Genomic DNA, 15,284 nt, shown 5'->3' with positions numbered 1-15,284 from the left:
GATATTTATAAAATACGCGAAAGGAATAAAAACAAGTAATATTGTATAAAATTATTAAAAATATCACTATTATATCGCAAGTGACAAAATTCTTTCTGAAAGAAAAAAGTAGGTTTCTAGTATTTCATCGCTGATGAGTCTACAGAAAGGAAAAGAGGTGAGAGAAAAAGAAAGGTGACAAAGGAGAGGAGAAAGAGAAAGCGAAAGGAGAAGAGGAAAAGTAGAGGAGAGAAGAAGGAGAGGATTGACGAGGAGAGGAGAATGGAAAAAGATTCTAGTAGAGATGAGGAAAATGGAGCAAATAAGAGAGAAGAGGGGAGTGGAGAGTAAAGTAAAGGAGAGAAAAAGAGAAGAACGAAAAGAAGAGGAGAAGAGTGCAGTGGAGTCGGAAATCTAAGACAGGAGAGGAGATACGAGGAGTGGAGATGAGTGGGATGGAGATAAGATGCGAGAAAAGTAGGGAAGGCGATATGAGATAAAAGCAGAGCGAGTAGAAGGAGGGGAGAGGAGAAGGAGAAGAGAAGAACAGAAGGGACTGAAGAGAAGCGGTAGTCTCAGAAAATATCGTCTCAGCGTCAAGAATTGATGCATTGGTCAAATTATCGACATGAAACATTCAATAACATTTTGATATGTATTGGAGAATGTATTAGATCGGTTCGAAATGCCTTTTGGCTTAGTTCAGAGCAAGGTAAAATATTCCATGTAAGATCTTTGATTTTACCTGCGATTATGTTACTAAAAACATGAATGTAATTTGAATATTTATAAGAATTATCTACTTTTTGTCCACTTCTCGGTTCGTTGAAATGGAGATTTTGTAATTTAATATTTTCCCTCCCCCATCGTTAATTCCAAACTGAATCATTCCGTTTCACACGGCGTGGACAATGAAGACAATGGGATAGGTCTAAAACTTACGAAAATTTTCTGCCACAGGATGGGTTTGAACCTACGACCATCAGATTGACAGTCCTGAACGGTAAACACTACCCTACAAGCTTTCGCTCCTGAAAGTAAGTAGAAGGAGCTGACCAATGTGAAATGTAGATGCAACTCTCCTCCTACATATAATGTGCAAAGAATACTTGTTTGTAACAACAACAAAAAAAGAAGGTAGGACGACTCGGTGAAAACATTTAATGGAGAATTGCACATGATGAGAACTTTTCATTCGATATTTGCGGAGGTATCCTTGCATTGAACTGGAGTGGGAAAAGGGATAAAATTAGTATGCCCTGAATTGCCACAAATATAAATAGTTATTTCATTAATATTTGTCAATGTCTTTGAAGCAGTACACAATTATCGTTAGAGTATCATAATTCAAGATCTTATACATAAAAATATCAGCGATGAAATACTAGAAAACCTATTTTTTTTTTTTCAGAAAGAATTTTGTCACTTGCGATATAATAGTGTTATTTTTAATAATTTTATACAATATTACTTGTTATTATTCCTTTCGCGTATTTTATAAATATCTATTATGCACGTGGCAACCCTGAAATTGAGCCTAACTCTACACGCAACCCACCAATGCCTTGTGTAAATTGGGTTGCCTAGTTTAAAATGTCGTTGTCCTAAAACTTTTGAGAGACACTGTACATGCATGTTTGCGATTGTCCTTCAATAAATTCCATTTTGTCATCACTCATCCTCTCCTCATCTTCTTACATTTGCTGTAGGCGGACATTTGCACTCATATGTGAATTTAGGATGGTAATATTGATTACATACGAAAGTAATGAAATTTTACAAAACAAAATGAATTTTTTAGGGAGCAAAAGACATTTGTTAGCATTAAGGTAATAATTTACTTTGGCAATAATTAAAAAAATGTTTATCCGAAACTTGAAATGCTAAATTGTTGATGACTGCTATGTGAAAAAGTTACTTCTCGGAGCTACAATTTTTCTTAACGTGATGATATTATTTAGGTTACTTCCGAGCACATTTGGTAACGTAGAACAGTTCAGAAGAAATGAAACTTGAATACATGTATTGTTACTGAACAATCATTTGTTTATCCTCCATTTAAACCAACGCTTGGTCACCATCACTGATTATATAGTTCATTTAGACATTTTTGGTGTATTGCGTTTTAGGAGGGGGGAAATCCACAATTTCCAGTCCCTGAATGGATCTAGTGAAGTAGCATTATAACAATACACTAAAACGGGGGTGCCCATCCCTCCCAAAATCATGTCATACGTCCCCCCCAAATCATATCATTCGCGCCCTCAAACCATATCGTAATCACGTATTGAATTACGACAGCGTGTCTACCGAAAGTTACTATTTTCTAAGCTTTACTGAACACTATACTTGATCTGCCCCTCCTCCCTAAACAGGGGTGCTCATCACTCAAGATTGCCTCTACAATTGTTCATCATAATCGATAATATCGCTTGTCTTGCAATGCAGCTATAGTATAAAAACTTCACATTCACCTCAATAAAGCGCCAAACATCCTAGCAACAGAACAATAATGCGAGCGAAGCGAGCAAGAAAATTGTTACATCCATTTCTTTGCACGCTTTCAAGCATATTACTTTTATGGTGGTGTCAATACTTTCTTAGGATCCCGAGATATTTAGTGTTTTCCAGCTTCTCTTCTGGCTTGTTCGGGGTCGAAAACGTATGGATAACATAACTTTAAATACATTCTCCAAAATTTAATGTTCGAACTCTCTCTCCACTACAGAAATCCCTTGACAATCTAAGTTTTAACACTTTATCAAGAGCTTCCTATCTCCCCCTTTACATTTAAAATTCAATCCCAGCGCAAAAATTTCCATGCTAACATTAAACTTACTGTTGATATTGAAGAGTGGATATTGCCTAATTTAAAAAAATATATATGCTCAGTCTCCAGGCCAGAATTTCTGCAATAGCCTAAGATAATACTCATACACAAGAACTGGATATCCCCTCAATTTAATGCTCAATCCCCCTCTAACTAAAATACCCGCCATAATCTAAGACCTAGAGTTGGATACTGTCCCTACAACGTTTAATTCATTCAGAATCCCTCCCTAGAATCCACGTGTCAATTAAGGCCTAATATTATGTAAGAGTTGGATATCCCCTCTACCCCACCCCCGCCTTCGATAAAACCCTTAAACACTTTCTTTCTTCATCTAATGGATTAAATATGGTGCATTTAGGGTTTCAAAATTTTACACATATTTTGGAAAAATATAAAAATGTTGAATTTTATATTATTTGAAGGGAAAAAATCCTCCCAAAGAATATCGATGGCGAAACTTGCGCCATAATCCTCCTGTGGACACCCCTGCACTAAAACAATGTTTATTATCGATCATTTGAATGAAGTCAGTGCAACTAATGTTCTTGGTAACAAAAACCACATACCAATAGCAAATGAAACAACTTATTTTACACAAAAGGTTATCTTTGGAACAAATGCCACTTCTTTATAGACTGTATACCCGCAACAGTTCATTATTGTTATTTAAGCATACATGCAGGTTTGTTTTTATTTGACGGTGTTATCTGGATATAAAATGGATTTATTTTGTATTCAGGATTCCTCAAATAAATAAATTGTGTGTGATTTTAAATTTCATTACTGTTATGTACTCTTCATCATTTCCGTCATGATGGTAAGCATTGCTCACGTCCACTTGATATATCTCCGCTGTCATGGACACTTACAAGACTGATAAAACTTCATTTTTGCTCGAAAATTGAGGGCCAATTTATGTCAACTACCAAAAAAAGGGAAAAATCAATTAGCCTATGGTCAATTTTGTCACCTTAAGCGTCAACTTCATCCTTGAATTGTCATGGTGATTGACGCTATGACCGTTTGCTGAGGTAACTTCATGTAAATGCAGGAAGGAAGGTGGCTGTTAGATATGACAGTTTCGACATTTAATATGGTTAGTGGTACAGAAGATATTTTTGGCACAATTTAACCTTATGGAAACATAATGGGTATAGACGTTCATCTGTAACACAAGGAAGTGGTTGACAAGTTTGTAGTCTACCATTTCCCCTCTTCGATGGTATAAAAGGACATGGATTCTCAGTGGTAGATCTCATTCCAGACACTGATTTCGAAGCACGTAGGCCTACAAGGAATCACCAACATGAACTCCAAAGTACTGGTATCGCTCGCAGTTCTACTCGCAGCTGTTTATGCAGAGGTAAGCACGTATTCGATTCTATCAAACCCAAAGTTGTGTCATGTTTACTGTAAAACTTACATACATCTCTTACGTCTACGTTTAAAATATAAGAATTAAAACAGAATATTCTTCATGTGTTATGACACCAATTTAAGTAGATGGCACTACTGAGTAATTTCTCAATGGTTATTGGCCAACCTGAAGATTTTTTGGGACTAGGAGTTTCTTGTATGGAATATGATGTGTGCGGTATTGTAGTAATTCATTTGAAATGGTGGAGGCACATAGTGGTTCGGATTCCACTTTAAACTGTAGGTTCAGTCCCGATTAGCCTATCTGTGCAGTGGTGGCAAATAGGGGGGCGAAGGGGGACAGTTGCCACCACTTTTCTCCACTTTTGCCTCCGCACTATGCTAAACCTTATCTACAAAGGGAAAAATACTGTCTTTACCCCCCGGTTTTGGGACCAAATCACCGCCACTGAAGTGGACTTAAAATACCAAATCAATCAATCATTTTGAATGTTCAGTGAGAACTAATGACATTATGTTGATAACAGTAGGATAAGAATTGGCTTTTACTCTAGAAATGCAATTGTTTTAGTAAATAGACTGAGAGGTGGGTTGTTATGTATCTGTTTTCGTCAATTAAAACAAAGAAAATAATTACATGAAGAGATAAAAAAGTGATTTGACTTTCTCATGTACGTTTAACAATATTAGGTAACATACAAGATCATGACATCTATGCCTGTAGACATATGTCGACACACGATCGGTGGATCAATTTTGTTGGTTCTTTATAAACCATGCTTGAGCATTTTGCTTGCACTCGTGAAGACCAGCGAACCCTCCGTGCAGTGTGAGTTTCCCGCCTGCATAATACACGTCACAGCCAGTAAGCAGCTGAGTAGAAAACGAAAGGCTGTGTGCGTTCAGAGGTAAAAAATACTGCTTTCACGGAACCACCCTCTGCCGCACTGCACTGTTTTTTTCGAATCATAACGTGAGGGTCTCCCTTTGCGCGAACGCGACCGACGTAACCTCCATACTTCTTACAACGCTCTTCCACAAAATCAGCGTTTTGACCAGGCCTATTAGAAAAGGTAATAAGACTTTACCAAGACAGAAAGTAGTTCCACCAATCACAATGATTGCTCGTGATAGAATATGCATAAAGTACAGGTATTTCTTTGCAGAAAGATCATCATGATATGCTCCCAGGAGTGAAGGACGCTTTCGCAAAGTGTGAAGCAGCACAGGGCTTGACTAAAGGTAAGAAAACTATCTCAAACAAGATATGAATATTTAAGAGCAGCAATGAGACAGGAGAAGCTAGAATTGTAAATGCTGGTCTCGTACAGTAAGATCCATGAGTATTACCGTGCAAATTGTCTATCACCATATTCGTGCACTTTATTTGACCCAATAAGAGCTTCAAAAATTAACATAAAACTTAAAACAAGCTGTTGACAACTTCTCCACCAGCATACATAAAAATCCATCGCTTAAAAACACATAGGATGCTTTTTTTTTATATTTGAATTTAAAATTTTGGGTGCGTCAGCACTTAGGCTATTTTGCACCCGTCACATTATATGGGGTCCAGCCTCTGACCATTACACGTAACAACTCTAACGTTGTATAACTAAAATCATAAAATATTCTGACTGTCGTTAAAAGCTGAGGCTGTAAAGGGGCAATCAGCACACATAAGGACAAAAGAACAGGACAACACAAAAAAAATTATACTGGCCATGGGGGCCAGTCGCCAGAGCCTCGTTAGTCTGCAGTCCAGGGTGTAATAACGTGGAAGTGAGGTTGACATTTGGGTGTACTACGTGCAAGGTCATCCCTTACACCCCACACACAGGATGTAAGAGAAAAACTAATGAAAATAGTCATGGACAATTTGCACGTTAATACTCACGGATCCTACTGTACGTCAAAACTTTATTCTTATTCTCGCCGAGATCTAAAAAATTTCGATCTCGCGTCTGCTCTAAATGTTAAATATATATAAAAAAAACTTCTTAAAATGTTCAAAAACATAAGTTTCTTGCACATTCGACACACAACTATAGTATGCTTATTAGAATGTTTTACGCCAAAAGTGTAAAGGATTACAAAATAGTCTGTCCACAACTATTCTTAAACTTTTTCCTAGTTGTTCCTACACAAAATAGAAGATGCACGAAAGCAACTCAACCTTATTTAACTCAACTATGTACCATATAATAATAATATAATAGAAGGTATGATGTTATTACTAAACTACATTACATATTTAGATTAGTGAATAGAAGTACCGCTACATATATAGAAAATTATAACTTCGACTGCTGTGCCATCTGTAATTTAGAAATATATTATTTAATTCTACCTGGATTCCTTCAGTAATTTTGTATTATTTGCTTCATTATCAAAAAAATGAAAAATGTGATGTCTAAATGTAGCTGGTAACACTTATCATATGAAAACATTGCGGCACATTTTAGAGTCAGTTTGCTATGGGATATAAACGAAGTTCATCATGGGAGCCACTGAAAAGTACTGCGATATATTCATACATGTGGATTTAAATTTCTTTCGTTACGACGAATTATTTTAGTTACTACTGTCACTATGAACAAAGGTGACAGTGCGGAGTACCATTTCGTACTCCAGAGAAAGCACCGTGTGTTTGTGTGTATCATTGTTTGGATGTAAGAGTTACTTTCACATATACATTGCGACACTTAAATTGCTAGGAAAATTTGAAATGTGGAGAAGAATTAAATTTGGCTCCTCTGAGTACTAAGGTGAAAGTATTTTCGTGGAAACACCTAATTCATGGAAGTTACCAGAGCAATAGCCAGACAGAGGCCAGGGGGGCCAAGCCCCCTGGCATTGCCGTCAGTTCTCCTCTGAAGTTGAGTAAATCTACTTTATAAAATTTGTTCGCAGTGACGGGTGAAAATGCAGATTACTTTGCTCAAAACTTGATAAAGGTTAAGTTCAGAGAATACAAAGAACAGATACAACATTCGATCATCTGATTTACGAGCGAAAGTCAAAGTAGCAGGAAGTAATTAGAATATTTTCTCTCAGCTATGAGTGGGAAGAAGGGATATGTGTAAGATATTGGAAAATAAACTGTATGTATTTGAACGATATTTCTAGATTTAACCCCTAACACGCACACACACATAATATACCTTAAAATAATACCATGAGCATAGTTTATACTTCATGAAATATAAAACCTCAATATGCTTCCATTGCGAACGAATTCGTCACTAACATTTTTCATTGCAATAGCGTAAATTACAAATTTTCTTTCCAGATCAGGTTAAAGGAGAATGGAAGAAAGACGAGCCTAGTGAAGAATTCAAGGTAATTTACGCACTGCATGAAAAACAACGATTCAACACTCAAGTACATTTGAAGTTGGGTAGATTTTTTTTACCATTTTTTCAAGGTACATTTTAGTATCATTTTGAGTAATAGGCTACCTGTTTTTAATTTCTGGTGCATTTCAATGCTACAGATTTAACCCACTATCTTGTAATATACCTTCATAATAAACCTATCAAATTAAATAAAATAAACTAATGATTTCTTCTGGCTACTAAATGAAGTAATTGTAATATGTGAATGCATGCAAAGCTATAACTATTCTCTCTTTCTTTCAGTGCCTTCTGAAATGTGTCATGGAGGAGATCAAACTGGTATGAAAATGGCTACGATATTTTCATGAACAGTGCTTATACATTTAGTGTAATTTGTTAGCATCTTAGTATTACAACCACTGCTATTGCATGAAACATTATTTTTAGGAACTGACTACAAAATACGAGGGTGAGTCAATCATTATCTGCAATTCACATGCGTTCGTGTCCATGTTTTCGCATGCAGCACCAGGCGTGATTTATGTCAGTCACTGTTGACCATTGCTAGGTCTGTTGCATTGATGTAGCTCTGATATGCACCAAAGAAGAACAGCGTTCCTTGACCTGTTTCTTGCAGCCTGTTATCAGCAGCCGAAATCCATAGAACACTTTCAACGCGGTATGTGAATGGTTTTTGCGTCAGAGTGTCTGCGAATGGATTAAAAAGTTCCGACAATGTAGCTCAAATGTTAAAGAGTTCCTTCCTGGGCAACAGGCTTCTTCATGTCACCAGAGCGGCAAAATATTGTTCTTAATGTTAACCGAATGCTGCTTCTTGGTGCAAATTGAAAGCCTTGCGTTTTTGTTCAAGTCAGAGAAGTGACAAGGCAACAGAACGAGGAACTTCAAACTTAATGCAGGGATATCACGCGGCATCGGTGATGAAACCTCACAAAAAGAGTCACACGGTGTAAGGTCCGGTGATCTTGGGGACCAAAACATTGCACAAAACACTGTGAGTGATTTGAGTGTCGCCTAGCGGCAGGGATATGAACTCTCAGCTTACCAAGACATACACGCACAAACTGTTTGCGTTCCTCGATCGTTCTGGGCTGGTTTCATTAACGTAAGTTTAACACAATTTTTGCTGTCAAATTGGCAGTGTGGGGCTGGGCATTGTCATGTAGAGGAGTGGCACTTACAGCCAGCATGTTTTCCTTGCGAATGATGTTTCGTACGGCATTCTTTTCAATGATCACTTCTTCGATACGTGCATATTTACTGGCTTGGGTGAAATGGAACAAATTTGTATGTGTAGTTCATTCGTTACCAACTCTCACCCTTCGCAAAAATTCGGACACCATTAATAAACTCTTGCCCGTGACATCGTCTGTTCCCCATACTGTGCTTGCAGTCGTCTCAAAATCTCATCTGGCTTTACTTCCTCCTTCACAAGAAATTTTATTACGTACCTCTGTTCCGTAGCTACAGACACACTGCTTGTTGCCATGTTTTCTGCATCTGTTGCCCATACACAAAATACGTCATACAATACGCTGAATACTCGTGCATGAAGGATTGCGTTACGTAGTTCGAACGTATTATCGTGCTTCAGTTATTTAGTTTTATGCACAAAAGACTCGGTCAACCTTGACCAGCTCCTGTATTAAACGTCAGGAAGTCTCCATGAATAATATATTTACTTTCAACAGACACATTTTTAAATATTTGATTAATAAAAACAAGTACGGAAAGCTTTCAAAACAAAATTTTGCTATGAAAATATCTACCAGGATCTGCATATTTCTTAATTTTTTATGAGGCTTTAAAATTTCAGGCCAACTAAGGTGATTCCATGGCTATAGTCTTAAGAGAACCAAACAATATTTACATAAATTGTAAGCAATTAAAAATTGTCCCCATCTGGTGGGAAAGTCAGCATACTTGTTGCTTCCACTAGTTCACTTATTACCAGTACATTTCACAGGCTGTAGACAAGACAACATGGGCACTAATCCCTCTTCTACGTGATATATTAAATTTTGCTTATTTTCTCCATGACTTACTTGAAATTATTTTGTTTCTATCTATTCCCGGCGTGTCAATGATGTGGCATCTTGTATTTATTTAATCTTGTTGTTATTTCACCTATCAAAGAGGACGCTCATCCAATAACATAATTCTGATGTGTTTAAGTGCAAATTCCCTTGACACAGAACGCAGTAGCTTTTCATATTTAAACAAAATCGGTCGATTTGGGTGTAAGAACGATTTTGATATTGAAGTACAGTAAAACGTCGTTAATTCGGACCCCCATAACCCGAACTCAGCTTAATCCGGACAGCCAAAAGGCAAAGGAAAGCAGAATGCAAGGTTTTAAATGTGGCTAGAAGTCAACAAGAGAACTTCCCAAAGAAAAGGCAGTCAACCACTGATGAAATTCTGTTTCCCGCAGACTTTGTACTGTACTGTACTTTATAGTGTATTTACGCCTATGCCCTCTAAATACACCATAATAAACGTGCTTTGTTGCTATGAATGGAGTTTTAATGCACTTTCTACTGTTCTTTTAGGTTATTTCAGTTAATCCGGACTCTCGTTAAACCGATCAACTTATCCCCGCACTAGTCCGGATTAACGAGGTTTTACTGTACTTAAATATGCTCTTAGAAAAATAAATAGTGGCGTACTTTGGTTAAAATATGATTTTAGCATATTAATATATATTGAAGTGTGCCAAATTTTATCGGTATATTTTCCGAATCTAAAGAAAATTTCACTAAACATTTTCTCTAACTTTTGAAACGGGGCTAATTCTCCTGTTATCCCTCTCGCTAGTACAGCGTCTGTATTGTATGTAGCTTTAAAAAAGTTTTAAAGAAGTTCAAGTGAATTACATAATAATTTTCAGATCGCTAATGGTGCATTAAACACTGAGGACGTTGACAAGATAAAGAAGGAAATGGAAGAGAGGGGACAGAATTCGGAAGTGGTGGACAAGGCCGTCTCAGACTGTGGACAACTGCCAGGTAAGTTCGTTGAAATCTAACTTTCCCAATTCATGGTATTTAATAGAATTTACACGGATGATTGCATTGGATGCACGCTGGTACTAACCTTTTGTGATTCGCTGCTTTTCAGGTTATACGTTTCGTCACCTGGATTTTCCATAACACTCACTCGGGGTGGGGATATTACGAGAATATTTCCAAACTTCAAGTCTAACGAATTAAAACTAGTTTAATCTGACAACTTATGCTATGTTACATTTAAACGCTGCATGCTTAAAATGGAGCGTGTCTTCCTTATGATAATGCACCATCACCATTGTCAAAGCGCCCGTCAGTGTTTGTGTAGCCAGGAGACGGAACACCCACCCTATAACCCAGACCTCCAACCACACGACTACTCGTGACTCTCCACACTGAAACATGACCTTTGAGAACTGAAACTGACTAGCAATTAAGAATGAAATACAGGGTGTCCGTAAAGGTAATTTACAAATTTGATGCCATACAGAACAACTTGCAATTGACATGAAGAAACATATCATGCCCCATTTGATTTACCAACGCATAAAGTTTTATTGTGTATTTGTCCACTTCAACATGCGGCCCTCTGTGGCTCCTACAATATCTAATCGAAATTCCAATTCTGTCTATACCCACTCTAGCATATACCTGTCAACTGTGGCAATGACAGGTCTTATTCAGACCTTCAAATCATCAAGATCAATGACAGGAGAGCTGTATACTGTGATTTTGTCATAGCCTCACGAAGAGAAGTCCAGGGGTGCAATCTCAGGGGATCTAGGAGGCCAGGAAATTCAACCATCTCTTCCAATTCAACGTGCTGGAAATATCCTGTCCAGGACATCTCTCACGTCTAAGGCCCAGTGTAGTGGAGCACCATCTTATTCAATGCCTGACAAAAAAAGAAATAAAACTTCAGGCGTTGGTGAATCACCTACAACAAAGTACTTATATTCCTCTCTGCCAATTACAAGTTGTGCTGTATGGCATCAAAGTTGTAAAGTACCTTTCGGGACAAAGTGTACATCATTATGAAACACTTTACAAGAACTCTACTGATTATTTTTTCAAAGCTACTGAAATGTGTGCATTTCTCTTGTTCCTGTAACACGGTTACACAGAACCAGATACTTTTCGCCCTTCCCTCGTATAAGTTTATTTGCAAACCATTCCCCCCCCCCCCCCTTTACACACGCATGCTTAATATGACAGATTGGTGTGACGTCTCACAAACAAAGAAAACAATCGTGCAAAAATCGAAAGTCTTGTACATTCGTTAAATATAAATTTTTGACACAAGGAAAATATAGTTTTTGTTACGCTTAATTTAGTAAATTTTCATTCTCATTATGTATTTTTTTGCAAAAATAAAAGTAATAATTTAGTAACAATTAGATTTCAGCCGAATGGGGAAAAAGAGTTACAGCATCAACATGACTATTTCATAAAAATTGGCTGAAAATTTTAAAAATATATTTATTTCAGCTCAAACCTGCGATGAAGCATGGAACCTGGCCAAATGCGTCAAAAAGTACATAAAGGCAAGTAAACGGTACAACTTTAAGCAGTATTACTTAGTTTACTTGGAATCTGATTAATTGAAATCGATATTAAGGTTGTGAATCACAAAATATACCAATCACCAAGTTTTCTGCAGTAATATTTATATTTATATTTCATATATAATATTTATCATTAACTCTTTTGTAAAATGGATGTAGGTTTAAGTGAGAGATTTCCAGTTAAAATTTATTTTTTCAAACAAAATAAAGTATTTGTTAAATATGCTGAATTTAATAAGTTTTCATTCTTATCATACAATAATTTTGGCAAAAATAAAAGTTAGTCACAGTTAGATTTAGATTTTCAGTTAAAATTTCGGCCAGAAAGGCGAAGTATAATAAACGAAATCAATAAATTAAATTTTGTACGAATTGAAGTTGCAAATGTTTGATGCATTTATAGAATTAATATATTTCTTAATATTCTCTTCTGTAGGAGTGTATTGCTGGAGATAGTCAAGACGAATAAACAATGAAGGTAATGTTTATCCTTTATTCACGTTTATGTATGTATAAACACAATATATATTATTATATTTTCAATAATACCGTCGCCTTGGTGGCGGAGGGATACATTCACGATCTTGCTGCCGAAGGTTCCGATTTAGAAATAATTCGCCATTCCTTCCCGCCAAATTTCAGTACTACTAGAGAAACTCTATTTGTTACCTGTTCTTCTCGACATGAAAATATAAATTTTTGTAGAACATGCATGAAGATCAGAATTAATTTATTTGTTCATAGGATTTATAAGGTTGGGTTTTCAGATCTTGATGTCTATTTATTGTCGTCCAATAAAGTTGAAATATTACGTATTCTGTGAAGATGCTATAAGCCCAATTCACAAAATAGCATATTAATCAATCTAACATAACTTTGACTCTAGCTGAGGAAATGAAAAATATATAATCCGAGTGAAAAATAATCGAATTAGTTTGCAATCTCGTCCTAAATTTTTTGGTGAATACATTTTACAGTGAATATTATCAACAACTGAAAGGGATATAAACTAAAACACGTCACAATTCTTATAATTGTATATCGTATCATAAACATAAGTGCTTGAATGTTTACACATAATCCTACACAATCAGCTAAAAATGGAACTAAATTTTCAGTCGCAATGGTTGTCGTGTGTTATTCAATGAGATATATTTTATAACGACGTATCCCCTAAATTATCCACACTAATGTTAAATACATAAAACTGCTTTAAAGCATCATTGAACACTGTAATACCAGGTTACTTAAAAAGTTTTAAAATGAAAACGGTAAGCAATTCAAAAGTTGATTCTTTGATAATTCTGAAACCAGTATAGAATAAGCCATGAAAAATAATATACATATATTTGTTTCTATATTTTCAGATTCAGACGTTTGGACTCCTAGAGGCGTGTTATTGAACACAGATTAAAAAAAATCACATGTTATTTTGAAACAATAATAAAATGTTTTAATGCAAATATCTGACGTTGTCATTTTCTGTAGATGTTTGTTACAATTTATCCTTCACTTTAACTGGGCAGAAGGTACAATAAGATTTTTACACCAAATTATAATACTGTTGTGCATTAGATTTTAAGGATATCACAACTAATCACTACGTTTGAATTTGAACATTAATTTTGTTTAAATAAAACTTCTTTCTTTCAATATTTAAAATAACTTCTTCATAAAACTTTTAAAGTACATATACGGAGTCACATTTAGATACAATAATTAATAAAAGGAGATAAATATAAAGCCTTCATCTACAGAGTGTTCCGTTCATATCTCCCTAATTTCAATTAATTACTGTGAACGAAGTACGTTGAATTGTGAAATAACTATAACACCAAATGAAAGGCCAGATCTTCAAGTTTTGTTTTCATGACTTGAAGTTGTCCGTTTGCTCACTACGCAGCGCCACGGTCGCATAAATAGAAATGGCGACTGTTCAACAACGAGGGCAGGCAGTGGGTGGTATGCTGAGACAAAATCTATGATTGCAACGCAACGAAATTTCAGAGGAGTGCACGGAGGAGTTGCACCTGATGGTAAATTAATTAGGCTGTGGTTTAGTAAGTTTCTAACAACTGGCAGTGTACTAAAACAATCTGATGGAGCTTGCCGTCGTGTGTCGGAGGAAAAGGTGGAAGAAATTCGACCTGATCTCACTCCGCAGGACTTCTTCCTCTGGGGTTACGTCAAGGATCGTGTGCGTGCGACTCCAGTGAATAACATACCAGAGTTACGAACCCGCATACGTGATACGATTGCAACAGTAACAGGGGACATGTTGGAGAGAACATGGCAAGAAGTTGAATACAGACTGGATATTGTTCGTGCTACCAATGGGGCACATGTGGAGGTGTATTAGTGTATGAAAAATAAAATATATGAGTTTTTCTTCAATTCTCTGAAATTTCAATGTTCTATCATTCATACTTTCTTTTCTACGATTAATTGAAATTAGGTAGATTTGAACGGAACACCCAGTATAACCAAATACGAACGCTATAAATGTTATTCTTCCATACTTTTAATACAGCAACATTATTTACTTATATTGCATGTGTATTGTTTCTTCGTAGATTAAGACCACATTTTCCGTATGGTCCACATTTCAATAGATTGAATTTCACTTAAAATATAGGTTCAGTCTATGACCTTATACCTAAAGTATACTTTATAGTAATACGTTTCTTTGCTTAATCCTTTTCTTTTCCTACACTTCTAGTTATTCTAATTACTATCTAATCTTAAAAGCAGATATTAGTATTTTCAGGATAAATATTAGGCTTTCATATGGTCAGCACAGTTCGCCTAAGGGATCTATTTGCACAAAGTAAATAAATTATGTTAAGGTGACAATGTGTATTAGCTGAGACAGTCAGGGTGCGGGGGGAAGGGACGCAGTAAGAATGATAATATTAAGAAATACCGATAGTTCACAAAAGTTTTCCTTTCGACGAACTGACAGAAGATGTTGGCTTGTCGACCAATTGGATTGTTTTGAATATTTTCTACTGCGCTTTAGATATTCTAGTAAATCAATTAAACAATCTTATTTCAGAATATGGAAAAAATCAAAGAAAACTTCACCTTTTTAAGCCCCAATACCCTAACAGAAAGCGATATCCGCTACTAATTTCTGGCACAAATATGAAGATATATCTTGCAC

General features: G+C 36.1%; 1 protein-coding gene across 1 annotated transcript; it reads left to right on the top strand.

Moving 5' to 3' along the window:
• Nucleotides 1-4,080: 4,080 nt before the first annotated feature.
• Nucleotides 4,081-13,573, top strand: LOC145980805 (uncharacterized). Its single transcript, XM_083113896.1, has 8 exons — nucleotides 4,081-4,175; nucleotides 5,356-5,431; nucleotides 7,482-7,531; nucleotides 7,831-7,866; nucleotides 10,439-10,556; nucleotides 12,045-12,100; nucleotides 12,558-12,599; nucleotides 13,489-13,573. Exons 1-7 carry the CDS (start codon nucleotides 4,119-4,121, stop codon nucleotides 12,588-12,590), a joined length of 426 nt encoding a protein of 141 aa, XP_082970022.1. The 5' UTR covers nucleotides 4,081-4,118; the 3' UTR covers nucleotides 12,591-12,599; nucleotides 13,489-13,573.
• Nucleotides 13,574-15,284: the final 1,711 nt, after the last annotated feature.

This window comes from Lepisma saccharinum, chromosome 28 (assembly GCF_977018435.1).
Source record: "Lepisma saccharinum chromosome 28, izLepSacc3.1, whole genome shotgun sequence".
NCBI classification, from domain to species: domain Eukaryota; kingdom Metazoa; phylum Arthropoda; class Insecta; order Zygentoma; family Lepismatidae; genus Lepisma; species Lepisma saccharinum.
This window is presented reverse-complemented; position numbering and strand designations above follow the sequence as displayed.

Coding starts and splice junctions, on each gene's coding strand:
- LOC145980805 (XM_083113896.1), top strand. CDS start 4,119: ATGAACTCCAAAGTACTGGTATCGCTCGCAGTTCTACTCGCAGCTGTT. Junction 7,867..10,438: donor TCATGGAGGAGATCAAACTG/GTATGAAAATGG, acceptor AATAATTTTCAG/ATCGCTAATGGTGCATTAAA. Junction 12,101..12,557: donor GCGTCAAAAAGTACATAAAG/GCAAGTAAACGG, acceptor TCTCTTCTGTAG/GAGTGTATTGCTGGAGATAG.